At 40.0% G+C, this 18,511-nt stretch overlaps 1 protein-coding gene across 4 annotated transcripts in view; it reads right to left on the bottom strand.

The window, feature by feature from the left end:
* Nucleotides 1-13,592, bottom strand: part of LOC310959865 (choline transporter-like protein 2) — a 28,215-nt gene extending 14,623 nt beyond the window's left edge. For 2 of the 4 annotated variants that reach the window (XM_083931355.1, XM_083931357.1), the window contains exons 1-4: nucleotides 13,459-13,592; nucleotides 1,193-1,241; nucleotides 1,036-1,109; nucleotides 846-930 (exon numbers count right to left, since the gene is read on the bottom strand). In XM_083931355.1, coding sequence (XP_083787481.1) covers nucleotides 846-930; nucleotides 1,036-1,109; nucleotides 1,193-1,241; nucleotides 13,459-13,486 — 236 coding nt within the window. In that variant the 5' untranslated portion in view covers nucleotides 13,487-13,592. Of the gene's footprint in view, nucleotides 1-845; nucleotides 931-1,035; nucleotides 1,110-1,192; nucleotides 1,242-4,243; nucleotides 4,628-13,458 lie in introns of those variants that run through there. The other 2 variants (XM_083931354.1, XM_083931356.1) reach the window with 1 other exon arrangement.
* Nucleotides 13,593-18,511: the final 4,919 nt, after the last annotated feature.

The raw sequence follows: 18,511 nt of genomic DNA, 5'->3' as shown, positions 1-18,511 counted from the left end.
CCCCTTTTAAATAAATAAGAAAAAATAAAAAATATGGCTACCTTGCCTTTGCCATGTACAGAAAACAAAAATCATCATGTTTTTCTGATGAGGATGGTACAGCCTAAGGATTTCATGTGAACCGATGCTTTGGTACTAAACACGATTGTTAAAGAATATGTATTGCAGGGCTGCCAGCTCTCACTCTTTGACGCTGAGAAGGCCTTTTTTTATAGCTTGGTCTGCCTTGGATAACTTTAAATGCCACCAACGTATTGTGTGTGCACACATTCATTTAAGAATAAACAGCTGAAAAATCTGAAACTTATTATATTATAATATTACAGCAGGATGAACAATACAAGACTCTGCCTTGTTGATGCTATTGACAGAACCTCTGTGTGCAGCATACGAGTGGTGCCTTTTATTACCCAGAGGTCAACGGTAACATTATAATGAAGCGGTGGCTGTAGTTGTAGTAGCTTCAGCAGTGATAAGCAAGGTAAGTGAGGCTGCACACAAATGTGAATTTTGCGGCTAGCACCTAGCATGTGGGACCGGGCAGCGTCCACACACACACACACACACACACGCACACGCACACGCGCATTTCCCTTTATTTAACCATGTTGTTTTCCCTTTGCAGCTCGATCTTATGCCCGATGGCATCTACCATCATGAAGGCAGGCTACATGAAATTATCTGGTGAATAAAGTGTTTGACGTAAATTTAAATTGACGTTTGCGGCACTGAAGCTGACACCGGTCTGCACCTCACTGTGTGAAGGTTCTCAAAGAAACAAGAAAAAATCCTGCAGAGAAACAGGGACAGTTATAATCATAATCTATACTTTGAACAAAACTCACGCAAGTGGGGTGCCAGCCTGCCCACAGAACTGGCCTCGACTGTCTGTGGGATAGATCACCTTCCTGGGGTCACCCTGGGACCAGGCTGGAAACACAGAAATAGAATGTTACAGTTATAAAAAGGTTTGTTTGTATTTTTATAGGTAGTTTTAAGATTGTGTGTCTATAGACTGCAGAGCCGGGTCCTCACCAAGTATTCCCACTGCAATGTAACCCACTATGGCAATAATGAAGAGGATGCAGCACACGATGTCTGTGCAGCCCCTGGAGAGGAGAGAGTAAAGTTTGAAGGGTTAAAACAAACCCCTTGTACCCTCTTAGACAAAAACAACAAATCTCTCCCTCACCTGCTCTGGATCGGGCCCTTGAAGGTCGGGTCATACTTCCTTGGCTCTCCTACATAGAAGAAAAATCAGTTAGTTATCACTCTTAGGACTGTGACTACTGAAGGCATGGCCTGGTGAGCCGCCGCCACTGTACATGCAGGATCATTTGGTAAACAGAGATGCACCTAGCACCAAGACCATGAGTTTTTAAAGGGGAGTTGACAGAAGGTTAAGAAGAAGTACGCCCCCCTCTTCCTCCCATTCTTCTGTCAGATGACTTTTCCCTCCAGGCTGACATGCTTGGCAACACAACAAATTCCTCCCCGGTGACTAAGCAGAAGCAAACCCATGAGAAAGACTGAGCCAACAGTCATGAGATGGGGCCTAAATCATTTATTGCAGTACATTACTCTGACCAGGCAATGTCATGTTGAAGTGTTCTGTAGTGCACAGTTTTTGAAAGGTAACTTGTGTTTAAATAAACTCCAATCATCACAGTGTTACTTTTGTTTTTCTGTAAAGAATTGTGTTATTTTGAATTTTGAATAACAAGGCTTTACCCAAATGGTCAGAAACAAAAGAAAAACAATGCACATTAATTAACAAGAGCAACAAAGTCACACATGTGCCAGATTTTGCCATGCAGGCTCATTTTCATCTGCAGTCCCTGGCAGGTTGATGACATTTAAGAAAACGCAGCAGGAAAACACAAGACACAAGAACACATAAGCATAACACACACGCATGGAAGCGATTGATGAAGCAGCACACAGACAAAAATAAAAAAATAAAAATGTAGAACTTAACACATTTAGAAACATGACAAAAGCACCATGCACAGACATGGAGCATACACAGTATAAGCACAGACAAGTTGCATAAATACACAGACTACAAGTAAAGACCAGGTAAAATGCATTAATCCAGATTATGGCAGCATGTGTGTTTTTTTAAAAGCCGTTGTTTAATAGATTTAGAAAAGGATTCCAAGGATGTGATGTTCCTTACTTCTGTGGGAATAGTATTCCAAGTATGTGCTCGATAAGAGAAGACGGACTGCCTAAAAACTATTTTACAGTCTCCTTTAACAGATGATCTGGTAGATGGGTTTAGATTGTGTGTAATGAATTCATTGAGCGGAGGGGGAACCATACGATGAAAGATTTTATATACAAGTAAAATGTCGGCTAATTTAATCATGTTTTCCCAGTTTAATAAATGATATTTAGTTAGGATTTTACGATGATGATATGAGTTTAATTTAACACAGAATAGATGCAAGATGCATCCATGGGATAATAACGCATCAAGTTGAGACATTGATAAAATATTTTACAAGCAGGACTGCCACGCTTTGGGTTGTTGACTGAGTCTGACAAATCATCTGATCTTCTGTGGGTATAGGGGCTGGGTATGGTTTAAAACAAAGTTATGGACTTGTACTTATATAGCGCCTTTCTAGTCTTCTGACTACTCAAGGCGCTTTCACACTTGTCACATTCACCGATTCACGCAGACATTCACACAGATGGCAGTGGACATCTACAGACCATCTAATCTAATCATTCACACCACATTGACACACCCATGCACAGCACGGGGAACAATTCGGGGTTCAGTGTCTTCGACATGCGGACCAGGGAAGCTGGGGATCGAACCCCCAATCTCTTGAATGGAGGACAACCCACTCTACCACTGAGCCACAGCCTCCCCAATGTTATGATATCAGTACCAATACCCTTATTGAAGGATACCAATAACTTACTTCATTTGATACTTGTTCTGCTTCACTACCACTCCTCCCCAGCCAAAGGGCTTTTACACAAATACATTTTGAAATTTTCAAAATCATTAAAATATTGAACAAAGTATTATTTGGGCTTACTATACGTCACCACACCAGACTGCATGGGTTGTAGCTGCTGTGGTAGTGGTAGCATGTTTTCCAAGGTCAAAAGGATTGAAAGCAGGTATCGATTGAGTGGAGACGTTTCGATGCTACTCGGTACTGGGTTATTTGGATCGATACTGTAAAAGGCATTGAGTACTGATAGTCAGTCCTAGTGGGGTCTGGTCATTATTGCAGGCTCAAGCGTTTAGTTTGCTGCAGGTTATCTGAGGTCAGCACGTCAGAAGCAGGAGGCAGAACGTCTAACATTATCTAAGCAAATTCATCTTGAGGCTCTCAACTAAATTCATCAGGAAACATTAGCTTCACTTAGCAGGGCAGCGTGCATTACTACCGAAGAGCAAACAGAGTCACAGATTAGCACACCCACTGCCTCATCAATCCCATACTACCACATCGTGTACTGTCCATGGTCCATACATGGTCCATATGTAGCACTGGATCCTGACACCTCAGAGTCTAGACATAGGAGTATGATCTTCCCTGTGGCGGCGTCTTTGCATTTAAATTATGTATGTGGACTGGAGGATAATGCTGCAGCCAGCATTTACTAGACAAGCTCTTAGAGAAGTCCCAGCTTCCTGTGAGAAAAAGCATGGGTGTTGCACTTCATATCTGTGGGGTGACCTTGGTATTGTCACTCCGAGGTGCTATTTCTTTTGACAATTTCACAGACAAGTCTACCGGTTTTAATTTAGCCTAAACTGTAATACCTGAGCATTTGCATCGATTGAAACAGTACAGACTTTTTATGTGGCTGTGGGAATCAGTGACGGGCTTAATGAGGCATTGATTCATTAAAAGGAAAAGTGTGCTCTCAATTATTATCCACACACAGCACAGTGATGTTTGTGCAAGAGAAACAGTGATAAAAGAGCTCCCTGCTCCCACACCTGTATAATCAGCAGAACTGGCAGCAGTAGCAGGCTCCACACAAACACACACACACACACACACACACACACCCAGTCCTTCCCCACAGTGTTGACACGCTGATACTGCTGCTCCAGTTTCACTCAACACAACTTAGACACTTCATGGGATAGATTCATTTGTTAAAGCAAGATCTTAACCAATAATCCTCTGCTCATTGGACTTTCCTCAGATAATTACAGAATGAAACAAAAGCTGAGACTCAATAGAAAACTGAAGCAAAAGGTTACCATGCTTTCCATAATATTGTCCTTCTCCTTCTCCTTCCTCGGGCATGTTGAAATTCCTCTCTGGGCCAAATGTTGAAATGTACAGAGAACTCTTTTACTCTTTCCACAGCCACTTTATCTGGGTCACTTCTTCCTCCCTCTCTGCTGGTATAAATGAACAGGAGCGGGGGAAACACTGGTATTGTGGTGGAAACCAGTCCAACCTGTCCCTGAACAGCTTTGAGCCCGGGCAGCCGCTGTGACTTCCCTCTGTGTTTATCCTGAAACAACTGCCTCTGTCCAATCTGCGCCCCACCTGTGCATCTCCCTTTATCTCCTCCCACTTCCAAAAGACTTTTTTTTCCCGTCCATTTTTCCACTTTGTGCCTGTCTCAAAAAAGCCATCCAAACTAATCCACAGTGAGGCTGCGAGTGACAGAGAAGAGGCGTGGACATGTGAAAGTTTAGGGTGGGGACCTTTGCTGCGTATGAAGAGGAAAACGAAAGTGCTTAGATGTTATCAAAAACATGTGTTTGGAGACAACAAGGAGAAATTCCACCTCCTCCGTTGCCCCCAGTGGTGTTTAGTGCAGCTGCAGAGGAGGAGGCATGATTAGATTCAGGTGTGCCGATTCAGATTCAGGGCACCAAAAAACACCTGCAGTGAACTGACAACACACAAGATTAAGATCAAAAAGAGACAATCTTGGGATTTTGAATAGTTGCCATTAAACTGGTTTGTGGAGCAGCTAAAATAGGATCCATTCAAATCTTCCGCGAAAAGTGTTTTCTCCCATCTTGTGGGGACACGGCAGTATTGCACACAAATGAGAGAAAACACAAATCTGTTTAGATCCTGTTTTTTCTGCTCTTTCTTTCTTAGTGTTTTCATGCACAGAAAATGCTGGATCGCTCTTTGTTCTGTATTAGGGCCCGAGCCATTCATTTTACTAAAGAATATGTATTTATTTATACATAGTGTATTGGTCAACTAATGGTCAACTAATTCTAAATGAAAACTGAGAAAATAAAGAATAAATACATGTAAAATTGTAAAATAAATAGCTAAATCAACATCACGTTCAGTATCAGCCAATTGCTTACCATTTAAATAAAGAATAAAATAAATTAATAAATGAAACACCCATTTTAAAATGACAACATTTCTAAATCACACTAAGTATAATGTTCTGCATTACATAACAGTCAAAGGCAATCAGAGTATACTAGATTTATTCATCATTCTAACAAAGAGTCCACAGAGGACTAAATGCCACAAATGTTTTAAGCAGATGCCGAGAGAAACTTTCATTTCAGCTGGAATGACTGAGAGTTTCCATCCACTCTGCTCTTGCTTCATGGCCAATGATACCATACTAGTTCCTGGGGAAATTTGATTTCTTGGCTGATAATACCAGACACAACAATAGTTTCTACTTCCAGTTATTGTGCTTTCACTTTTGAACTGTGGTAAGTGATGCTACAGGTTTAACATGTTCACTTAATCCTGAACCTTCAGCCTGGACTGGCTGAAAGCTAGTAATGTGGGATAGTTCAGTGAATGACACATCCATCCATTCATCTTCAACCGCTTGTCCCTATCGGGTCATCATTCTGGGTTTTGAATAGGCTAAATGAATGATTGGGAATCTTTTTCTTTGGTGGCAGTAAGAAAGAGTTTTTATCTGCTAAAAGCACCAAGGGATCTAATATAATTCACGAGTTACCACTGTGCAACCAGACAACCGTTTGGCATTCACTAAAATCATTACAACATATACATTTGCTACATGTGCAAGAGCTTTGATTTAATTATGAAAGGCCATTTTGTTTTCTATGCCTCTGTCCAAGGGCACCCGTTTACAGAGAAACTACCTGCATCCATAGTACTTTTATGTGTTTTTATTAGAAAGTAAGTCAAGTATTAATGCATATGTGCGGTGTGTTATTTATTATTTAACAAGTAATGTTAGAATAATACCTGGATTTTATAATCATAGTTAATGAGTAACTTATGAGGCCAACAGACGTACTGGTATCTATTGGAATCAGTGCATATATTTTTCAATATGTGCCTTTATATGAAATCCTTTTGTTTTAAAACATATAATACAGAAAACAGTTCAGAAATGGTATCATATGGCTTTGGGTTTATTAAGCTGTATATTTAATTTTTATTTATTCTTTATGTTCTGAGTGTTCAATCTATAATGCATAATAATGTCAAATATTCTGTAATAAAGTTATTTGTTTAGGAAAGCAACCTTTTGAATTCCTCTGTAGTCATGCCAGTGAAACATCCACATAGAAAAGGTCTTTTTCATTCCAGCTCAAAAATTCACTATATGAGCTGCCATATCAGTAATCAGGGAACTTTTCAGTCTCAAAAACCCCATATCATATCATACACCTCCTTTTGTTTTCTCTGTTGATGCTGCATTGTTTCACCTTGTGCTTCTTCCTCATGTGCAGTATTTATTTTCTGTTGTGTCCTGAGTTTCTCTGCTTTCCACGCTGCCCCCCCTTTTGCAGCCTTAATCTGCAAGAAATCTGGGGGGCCTTTTTCATTGAAGACAGTTTGACATGTCACAGTAGTTTAGTAATATAAATATATAATAAAATGAATGATGGCTGAATTCCATTTGGCTGCTTCAGTTTCAGTTCGTGCTGGTTCACTGTCACCCTCACTGGGACACTTATATAGAAGCGAGACTTTGTTAATGTTATTAATAACACCTGTGCTTTTCCAAGTCAAAATGTCTGCTGTGTAAGAGGCACATTTTATAGCAAAATACCTGTGCAGGAACACCGACTTTGTAGAGCGTGATTACTGTTAGCTCTGAACCGTAGGCTATTAACAGGTTCATTAAGTGGATCGTTCTAACTTTAGGCTCATGATCATAAACACATTGAATTAAATGGTTGATTTTAAAGTGTAAAAACTAGCATGTTGCTCTGCTGCCTCACATTGCTTCTGATACAATGAGATATTTGTGTTAATCATTTTCTAACCAGATCATTGTTTTACAAAGTTTTATGAGTTTCTTGGCCTGGCCCATGTATTTTGGCCATATGCTGGACAGCACAAATCGGTATCCAAACTTTTTATACTTTTTTTAATCATGCCCAACCTTTTGGAAACAGAAATAAAATGTCATCCCCCGGCCCAAGACTTAATTATACTGTTATCAACCAGCAACAATACTGGGTATGTTAGTAACAACTTGTAATGAATTGAAAAAACATTAACAATACCTATTTAACTGCAGCTATTCGGGCTTATCAAAGCAGGAAAAGCCCAGGTGGAACTTCCAGCAATGACTGCACCACAAGCAGCAATTAATCTTGTTCTTCTTTACACCTGTGTTTGACAGGTCAACATACACCAGAGATCAACATTAGAGAACAAGTTAATTGATACTTGATTTATTCTGAAAAGTTGTTATTCTTTATTGTTTAGAATTTGATAGAATATCTGCTGTGTCTATACCACTGCTGTACTAACATGTTTTTTTAAATAACCAAAGCACAACAAACACCTTTATTTTGTTAAAAAAAGAAAAAAGAACACTTTCAGATTCCTCCCAGTTATTGGTGTTAATCTGCACCTGGTGACAGTTGACTTCATTGTTTATCTGCAGCTCTCTTGGTTACTTTGTAAGATGGAAGCTTCTCTAAGGAGACTGAAACCCTGAGACAGCAGGTTGTCCAGATGAAGGCCAAAGGGATGAGCCTCTCAACCATCAGAGAGCGGTTGGGCGTTCACAGTCTGTGATTTCAAGAAGATTGAAACTTTACAAGGACACAGATTCATTTAAGTCCCTCAAAAAGGCCGGTCGTTCACATAAAACAAGTGCACGAGAGGACAGGATTATGAGAAGACTCTCAATGGGGAATCAGTTCAACACTGCTGCTGGAGTTGGTCTCCAGTTCAGTGCTGAACAGGACAAGGATCTGTCTCTGCACACAGTGTCTCGAACATTTAAGACTTTTTGGAGTGAAAGCCCACTCTGCAGTGACCAAACCTCTCGTCGGCAGAAAGAATAAAAAGGCTAGACTTGCCTTTGCTGAGGAGCATGTTGTGTGGCCAGAAGGGGAACTGGTCCAGAGTGACTTCAGTGATGAGAGGACATTCAGTTTATTTGGGTCTGATGGAAACACTATGTTGGGCGTAGGACTGGGGAAAGTCTGAACCCAAAGTGTGTAAAGAAGTCAGTTCAATCTGGAGGAGGAAGTGTCATGGTTTGGGGGATGTTTTCTGCAGCAGGAGTTGGGTCTCTTGTACAGCTCCATGGCAGGGTGAATGCAAATGTTTATGTGAACCTCCTTCAGCAACATGCAACACTTCACTGCAACTGTCTCCCAATCAGCTGCAATTTTCATGCAGGACAGTGTCCCCTGTCACACTGCAAAACAGGTGAAGCAGTTGCCTGAAGCTAAGAATATTGAAATAATGAAATGTCCAGCCCAGAGTCCAGATCTAAACCCCGTAGAGAATCTCTGGAAAATCTTTGGCAACAAAGTAATGCCTATGAAACCCACTCCAGTCAGTGAACTGTGGAAGAGAGTGAGTCAGAATGGACAAAGATCAAACCAGAGCAGTGTGAGAAACTAGTGATGTCCTGTGGGAGCAGATGTGCTGAAGTCATTCAAAGCTGTGGCCTCTACACTTCCTGTTCATTTTTGAATCCTAGAGAAGAAAACATTGTTGAAATCTTCTCTTCTGACACAGTGGTTACTGTTCTCTAATGTTGATCACTGTTTTTTCACAAAATAAAGGTTTTTGTTAAAGTGCCTTGGTTATTTTAAAAAACATGCTAGTACAGCAGTGGGATAGACACAGAGGATATTCTATCAAATTATGAACAATAAAAAAGAACAGTATTTCAGAATAAATCAAGTATTAATACTTTGTTCTCTAATTTTGATTTCCAGTGTAGGTGTGCTATAAAAGAGCAGAGCAGCTTTAGTGATATCACGGACAGACAGTACAGTATGCAGACTTTAATACTATCTAAAGGTTACAGCTGCTGCCCTCCCTGCCTGTCTCCAACATCTCTTTCATCACACCAAGAGGGTGTGGGGTGTTCAAGTCCAAGTTCCCATCTATTTTTGTTCCCATCTACCCAAACACACGCACACGCACACACACACACACACACACACACGCACACACGCACGCACACACACACACACACACACACACACACACACACACACACACACACACACTATATAGAAGTCTAGCAAAAAAATGTTTCCTTCTTTCTAGAGAAATTGACACAAGACCATATTTTCAGGAATATGTAAAAGTTTTTCATCTATACGTAATCTCTTAGCTCTTACCTGCTCTGCTATAATCCACTAACAAAGTTAGCCTTTAAAATGCATCAGCTCTCACACAGTGTCTGGGTGAAACGTCTGCTTCCATATCTACTGAACTCAGAACAGTCTCATCCCCTTATCTCTGATGTGATGTGAGGTGTAGCTATTTCTGTAACTCAGACACATATGACAGAAAGTGAAACCAAAACTCCCAAATGAACTGACCCAAGTTGCAGACGCGAAGGAAAGACAATTAAATTTTCTTGACTAAATATTTTCTCTTTATGTGACCTCTTTCCTAAGATGTAAATGCACAGTCCTGACTATATATAGTATTTCCATAAAAGCTGGTAAAGTTCCCAAAAAATAGCTGTGTGTTGGCAGCCAAGATAAACAAACAGCTACAGACTGGAAAGAAGAAACGGAGAAACCAAAAGACTAAATATATGTAGCTGATAAATACAGAGGGCAGCTCACTGGGGTGGTCCTGCTTCCACATCCAAATTACAGATACTCTGCATTTGTATTCCTCCTCTCCCAAAACTCATTTTCCCAGATCCTAATAACCAGTCTCAAGCGGCCTGAACGGGCCTTTGTATTTCAGACTTTAGGCAAGTTGGCACAACCACTAGACAGTTAGCAGAGTCACATGATCTGTTTGGATTGTTACGGTATGACAAAGCACATTTAAGTGGAAGCGGGTGGGTGCAGTGGCTGAGATGTTTTCATGTTTGTTAGTAGCAGGGAGGAAAGGCTGTAGCACAGAAGCTGAAACTGATGAATCAGGACAAACTCTGCAAAAGAAGCTCAAAGAAGCTTTGAAAAACTGCTCGAACATGAAAGAGAGGCCAGAGAAGTTTCAAACCACACACCTAAATATGGTTCTTAATTACACCTAATCTGCACCAGGGCATGGCTGCCTGCTGCGTCTAATCCTGTCATTGAGGTTTCTTGTTATAACTCAGCCTGAAATTACTCCAACATGTAACTATAGCAGTGGGTCATACAGTACGTTCTGAAATGCTCTGCCCGTGGCATGTTTGGGTTGTTATTCTTGTCTCCTCTTTTCTTTTTTTCATAAATGGTAACTTTGGTATTTTTCAACCTAGTTTCTATTTCACATCTATTTGTGTTTAAAGTGCAGTTGGAAATTGGTCCAGTATTGAGTGAGCGGGCTGCAGTGTAATCGAACGGGGCGAGTGCCCGACTAGATCTCTGCGCTCTGAGAATGCAGGGCTACTTGTCGTTCCTAGAGTCTCCAAGAGTAGAATGGGAGGCAGAGCCTTCAGCTACCAAGCTCCGCTCCTGTGGAACCGTCTCCCAAGTGTTATTCTGGAGGCAGGCACTGCCCCCATATTTAAGAGTAAACTTAAAACTTTCCTTTTTGATAAAGTTTATAGTTAGGGCTTATGAGCCCTCAGCTATGTTGTTATTTTTAAGATGATTGTTTCAAAGCAGATGTCCTCCACGTCCTCCACAGAGCTGGGTCTTTCCAACGTTCCTGCCTGTTAAAGGGAAAGTTTTCAACGCCACCGTACTCTACGGGGAATTGTTGGGTCTATGTAAATCATAAATAAGTCACAGAGTGTGGTCTTTACCTACTCTGTAAAGTGTCCTGAGATAACTTTTGTTATGATTTGGCACTATAAATAAAATGGAATTTAATTGAATTGAATAAGCACCGTCAATGGGCTTTTTGTTTTGCCACTGACAGGCTCAGATTGTTAATATAAGTTTCTACTAGGGATAGACCGATACAGATTTTTTAGGGCCGATGGCCATAACTTTTTTTTTTCATCAGCCTTAGCCGATGACCCTCTCCAGCAACACGGAGCTGCCTGTGGACGCCTTTGTGTAAATAATGCTGGGAAAAGACTATCTGCAAACGCAGCAGCACACATCGGCCGATGCTGATACACTTAAAAAACATAAATATCAACCAGTCAATAGCGACTACATTATGGAAAGATGGAGAAGTTGCTGTTACCTTGCCATGCTTTGGTCTGTAGCTACTGAGGTAGGTCTACACAGTAACTGTAGCTAATAGCATTAACATATCTCTGTCTGCAGATCTCTACTTTTATTACAGCATCTTCAGGAAAATGTGCTTTGGAAGGATTTCTTCTCCCCTATGGTCTGCAAGGCCTAGGGTTAGTTAGTGTCAGTGTTAGTGTTAGTGTTAGAGTGTTAGGATCTATTTGTAGTACAACTAGCCACAGCTTTAGCCTGTCTGTATCCAAAGGTAATGCTAGTCTATGAGAATGTGCAAAGTGCATAGCCCAGCATTTTGTTGGCACAATTCGGAAATGCACCAACAATGACTATTGTTTTTATTTATTAGGAAATCTTTATAACGAAAAGCTACGCTTCACAGCAAAGGCTTTGGCTCTCCTATCACTCAAAAAAATGTGTTTCCCTGATACAAATTCATAAGAGAACGGGTTGGAAAAAGATCTAAATTCCCCTTTAATTCTCAAGATGCTCTGATAGATATCAATGTGTGTGTTCTAAAGGTTCAAAGGGCTGTTATCTCAAACCTCAGTCATTTCTTGAGTGAATCTGCATCCAAGTAAAAACCCTCTTCTCTCTAAGTTCTAAACACAATGATGTTCCTTCTCTGTTTCTCCCTGTTCATCGTCTGTCTGAATCCTACACAGTGGTTATTAAAACCAGCACAAAAGTGTGCTTCTGCTGTCTGAATGTTGGTAATGTGAGTCAATTAGCCATGATGTGGCAGGCAGAGTGGAAAAGGGTGTGTGCAGAGAAGAGGAGGAAAGCACTATGTTAAAGCCGCATAATGGAAGTCAGCAGGCGGGAGGGCCTTCTGTAGTTTTTGATTCCTACTTGTAAACATCCTGCAAACGCTAAATATGCACAATATGTTGCTGCAGAACAAGATGAATTGCAAAACCTATTTCGGCAAACTGAAAGAGCCCATTAAATTTTTTTATATATATAAAGACGAGGTCAGTGGCCCCAAACAAGGCCTCCTCCGGGCGAAAACATGCCGCTGGCTAAACATGTTTTTTCTTCTGTGGGAATTGTTTATCTCTTGATTTCCCTCGATGACATGCACTTCCTCTGTAAGCAACCCAGCATACAATGGTGTGTATAACAATGTAACTATGAACACATGCCATTTGTAAAAGTATGTGTGGTAAGGAGGGCATAATTACAACCATACAGACCCAGAGAGAACTCTTTTGAACAATACTGAGCATAATCTTTCTAATAGAAGACTACCATGAGATAGGGCAGCATGTAGTCGCCAAATGGAGAAGCCCTTCCCATGTGTGAGGTATTTTCTAATAAGCTCTATACATAGCTGCCCTCAGCCAGGCTCCTGCTGCCTGCCATACCAGCCTGAGGAATGTGGCAGCAACTGGACAGCTGCACATGGAAGGGGACATTGTACAGCCTGACAACATATAGGACCAACGTTGTACCAGCAGCGTACTTAGTCTACAAACAAGCTCAACTCTGAGCACATGACGGCCCAAAAACGTTTCACAGGAGACAGTGGTCCACTTGCGACAGTACACAGTGGAACAAAAACACGTCTTCTTGTAAATACTGCAACTATTTCATGGATTTGCAGCGCACTTAGTCTACAAACAAGCTGAACTCTGAGCACATGACGGACACACAACTTTCTACCTGTTGTACACGTTTGAGTTTAGGTTTACACAAGTTCACAGGAGAAAGTGGTCCACTTGCGACAGCACAGAGTGCAACAAAAACGCGTCTTATTGGAAATACTGGAACTAGTATTCAGTATACAGCCACAGTAACGGTAACAAACAAACCCAGCCAGCCCTGTTTGGAGACGTGACGCTAGCTTGTGTTGTGCCGTGAGTGGCAGCTATCCCGGGACAACGCGGAGAGAAGCGTGCTGGACTTTAAATAATTACCGTATTTCGGTTTCTCCTCCAGCTCCATGATGACGGCGGGTTTCTTCTGGACCAAAGGCGCTTATGGAGGACGACTACCTACAGCATGTTTACCCTCTGACGGACGGTTCCGTGTGGCGCTTCTGTCAGTCTGAACACTTTGGAGAAATCCGCTCCAAAATCTAGACTGTCCTCATAACATTTAAAGGGGATTCCTTCGAGGGGAGTGCTGACCAATGGAAACGCCGGACACCGTGATTGACAGGGTGCTAAACCAATCACCGAGCGAAGGAGGGAGCGGGTTCGTTTCTTGCACCGTTAACCGATACAGACATAACGGTCCACCGAGCTGCTATAACTGTCTAATAAGCACCGTGCAGCACATCCGATTCATGTCGCTAATGAAAGATCATGGGCGAAATGGATCACTGTGTTTGTGGCCGCTGCTCATCCACAGCGGATGCCCAGAGTGCAGGCAAAATCTATGGCATAGCATAACTTTTATGGGTCTGATGGAAGTCAAGGCAACATTAATTATAAAAGCAATCTACTCATTCATAATTCAACTCATAGGCCTAACATTGCCTGGTTGGACTCTCTGCTCTCTGTGAGTCACGAAAGCTTTCAGCTGCAGAGGAGGAAGGGGTATTCAGATCCAAATCAAAAACACAATGTCAAAATTCAAAAATGTATCTATATATAGATTATCTATAAGTAAAAACCTGGATTTTACTCAAGCAGTAATACAGAGGTATTATGAGCCAAATGTAGGCTCATCGAAACATCAGTTGTGAAGTAAAGTTGCATGCAGAAGGGGCCCTTTAAGAGGATAATGTTGACTTACATTAAAGCATTAAAGGGGAAATCCACCAATATCACACATCAGATTCAGTTTACTCACAGGGAGTGCTATTAAACCTGTAAAAACACAGTTATTTCTTCTGTGGCTCTGGAGGGAGCTTCCCACGGTCTGGAAAAATGGTCTCATTAGCAGATGCGTGGATGTTGGAGGAGTGGATATCTGTGGATATATTCATATTTCAGCTCCCAGAATAAAAGCACCACCAGGAAGGATGGCAGTAGCTGCCAGTCTCCGTCCTGACAGACAATACGTTTTATACCCATGCCAGTACCCTGTCTGCTTCATGATGTGACACATACATATAGACTCATGATTAGCAGCAGCTGGGTGTGGGCTTGGAGACGACAGATGCGGTTGTGGACTTTTATTAGGAAGTATGAGTATAACGAAACACATGGAAATGTAGGATCTAGTATTTCTAGGTCATATTTGAGACTAAAAGTGAGAACAGGCTATCGTTCTTCTGTTTTGATTTTGACTGTCATTTTTAAAAATGTGTCTCTTGTTAGTCCCTCAACTTTGCTGCAGTGCAATGCTAAGTCACTAAATCGTTGCAGTGTCCCTCGCACATGTAAGCTTCATGTTGTACAGACTTAGCTCAACTATTTAACATAGTACTTACTACAGACCGTGTCGTCACCATCATCAGCCTATATTAGGCAAGAGATCTTAGGGGGTTTGCAACCCCTGGTGTAGGGGCAGGCAATTCTCTCTGCTCCAACACACCTGAGTCTAATGATTTGCTCCTTATCAAGCAGCTGATGCTTGTCACAGTTTGATTATTGTTAGACTCATGTGTGTTAGGGTAGGGAGAAACCTAAAACATGCAGGACAGTGGCCCTCCAGGACCGGAATTGCCTACCCCTGCCCTAGTGGGTTAGAGTTACTGGGGGCTATCACATTACGGTTGATCATTTTTGGAAAAACTTTTATTTTTATTTCAATTCAAATATGTCTGAAAACATACATTTACATGAATCCAATACATTATAGAAAAAATAAATCTGCCAATTGAAGAAAAAAGATTTCATTCACACAACATTGAGAACAGGCTTACGGACCTATAGGTAAGGTAGCCTTTATCCCAGCACTGTAAGCCTGACTACCATAGCCATCCACAGATACAGATTAGCTTAAGGATTCACTGTGCCTTCCACATGTATGCTTAACAATCGAGATAGGCTGAGAAGTTTGGCCATCCGTGAGGAACTCAGAGTAGAGCCGCTGCTCCTTTGCGTTGAAAGGAGCCAGTTGAGGTGGTTCAGGATCATCTGGTAAGGATGAACCCTGGGCGCCTCCCTAGGGAGGTGTTCCAGGCAAGTCCAGCTGGGAGGAGGCCTCGGGGAAGACCCAGGACCGGGTGGAGAGATTAGATCTCCACACTGGCCTGGGAACGCCTCTGGAACCCCCAGTTAGAGCTGGTTAATGTGGCCCGGGAAAGGGAAGTTTGGGGTCCCCTGCTAAAGCTGCTGCCCCCACGACCCGACCCCGGATAAGAGTATAAGAAGAAGATAAGAATATTAAATATTTGCTAGCACTGTCAAATAAATATGGCGGAGTAGTTTCATTGCCAGTCTATCTCTACAACGCTGTGTCAGCGCAGGAGCATAATAGTGGAAGTTCATCTTCTTTTGTCAGAGATTTATCGTATTGGATTCTGGTTCTTTTCTGTCATGCCCGCACTTAAATGGGTTGCATTGACAAATAGCAGTGCACTAGACTTTAAAAGCCTCAGACATCTTGTCCATGAGTTGCTGTTTTGTTTTTATTCATTGTTTTAATTTACACAGATATATATACATGCCCACTCAAACATATTCCAAATAATATAACTATAAAGAGAAAAAAGAAACAAACAACAAAACAATCAACAACAAAACAAAATGAAAGCAAAACACAAGGGAACAAGCAGATAGCACATTTCTGTCCCTTCAAAGGGAACACTTTCGTATCCTTTGGTGGAACCTTATTAACATTATGTAGATCTCCTAAAATGCATGACTCTGGTGTTAGTGGAATAGTCATGTTAATAGGGTTGATAGCGTGTTTTGTTTTACCAAACCAAGTTTCTTTTATTTTATGGCAATCCCAGAGTAAATGGGACAAAGTGCCATCAGTATTGACACATTTTGGACATTAACTGTGTTCTTGTACGCCCATTGTAAAAAGTTTTCACTGTGTGTAGTGGAATTGTCTTAGGTTATTTTTTATACATTGAAAAGGTTGTCTTGCATTTTTCCACATACCGTTCCAGGACAGCTCTTCCTCTCCTTTATGCAGACCTCTGGCCCTTTTATTTTTGCACAAACATCAAATAGATCGCCAATTCTATCATTCAGAGTTGAATACCCTGATTTTACTACATTTTTATTTTTCAGGTTTTGACTGTAAAGAACTTTTTCAAATGTGTGTACGCAAATTCTCAGCTTATTTTTCGGCACACGTTTTCCGATTGAGTGCCGTAAGGTAAGATAGTTCAAGTACTTACTCTTTGGAATATTATAATCAGTGATTAACTCATCAAAGTTTTTAAAACATTTGCAATTATTATATATGTGACAAAGCCTAGCTAGTCCATTGTCCTTTCACTTTTTCCATTGAATAACCGTGTTGTCCACTGTTATATTCGGGTTCTGCCATATTGGCTGTTGTATTGAGGAATCTGTATCAATTCTTAAGACCTTTGCACATGACTTTAAAATAATTAATGATACTTCAATGGGAGTTCCAGTCAGTACCTCGGGTAGTGTTTCCATGTAGTAGAGACAGCCTGAGTCAATCTTTAAGCGTTGTAATATATTCTCCTCAATGGTTTTCCAGTCTTTAATCACACCTGGATCAAAAACATATTTACCCTCTGACAACCAAATGATACATAATAATGAAAACACTTAGGGAGCTGTAGAACACCGTTTTCTATGGATTAGACATCCTCAGGTATGAGTAGAGTGCCTTTTTACCATGCCAGATAAATGAGTTGCTGTGTGAATGATAAGATAATGTGTGTGTAACATAGTTCCACAGACAGGCTTTAGAGAACAGAACCTACTGTCTGCTGTCAGGACTGTGGGCGTTGAAGCGATTGTGAAATTGACAGCTACTGTCATCCTTCCATGGAACTGTGGTGCTTTTATTCTGGGAGCTGAAATATGACTACAGCCACAGATGGCCACTCCTCCAGCGCCCACGCCTCTGCTAATGAGCCAATCACAGTCTAGCCCCTAAACAATAATAAAGACTTAGACTTACACTTCTCTTTATTGATCCTTTGGGATGACTCACAAGGAAATTGAGTTTCCAGCAGCTAACAAAAACACAAGGGAGGTAGAAAAAAATACAGTACAGGATAACCAATAAACTCTTAGTCAAATATATATGAAGTAGATGTAAGAATACAGGTCAAATAAAATTCACTGAAAATGAAATCAGATAAGTTAAATGTAGAGGAAATGTATAAGATAAAACATGTATGACTGTATATGACAGACATAAGCAAAAAGATTAAATTATTGCACTTAAGTAGTGGATAATGTTATTGCACAAAACAGATAAGTGTACAGGTATGTAAGAGTATATTAGTATTAGATCATTATTATTATTAGTAGTAGTAGTAGTAGTAGTAGTAGTATTATTAGTAGTAGTATTATAAAGGATAGCCTTACTTCATGTATTATTATTATTATTATTATTATTATTATTATTATTATTATTATTCTAAAGGATGACCTTACTTTATGTATTATTATTATTATTATTAATATTAATATTAATATTATTATTATTAATAATAATACTATTATTATTATTAATATTATTATTATTATTATTACTATTCTAAAGGATAACCTTACTGTATGTATTATTATTATTATTATTATTATTATTATTATTATAAAGGATGGCCTTACTGTATGTATTATTATTATTATTATTATTATTATTATTATAAAGGATGGCCTTACTTTATGTATTATTATTATTATTAATATTATTATTATTATTATTATTAATAATACTATTATTAATAATAATACTATTATTATTATTAATATTATTATTATTATTATATTATTACTATTCTAAAGGATGACCTTACTGTATGTATTATTATTATTATTATTATTATAAAGGATGGCCTTACTTTATGTATTATTATTATTATTATTATTATTATTATTATTATTATTATTATTATTATTATTATTATTATTA

Source organism: Echiichthys vipera, assembly GCF_963691815.1.
Source record: "Echiichthys vipera genome assembly, chromosome: 17".
Taxonomy (NCBI): Eukaryota; Metazoa; Chordata; class Actinopteri; order Perciformes; family Trachinidae; genus Echiichthys; species Echiichthys vipera.
This window is presented reverse-complemented; position numbering and strand designations above follow the sequence as displayed.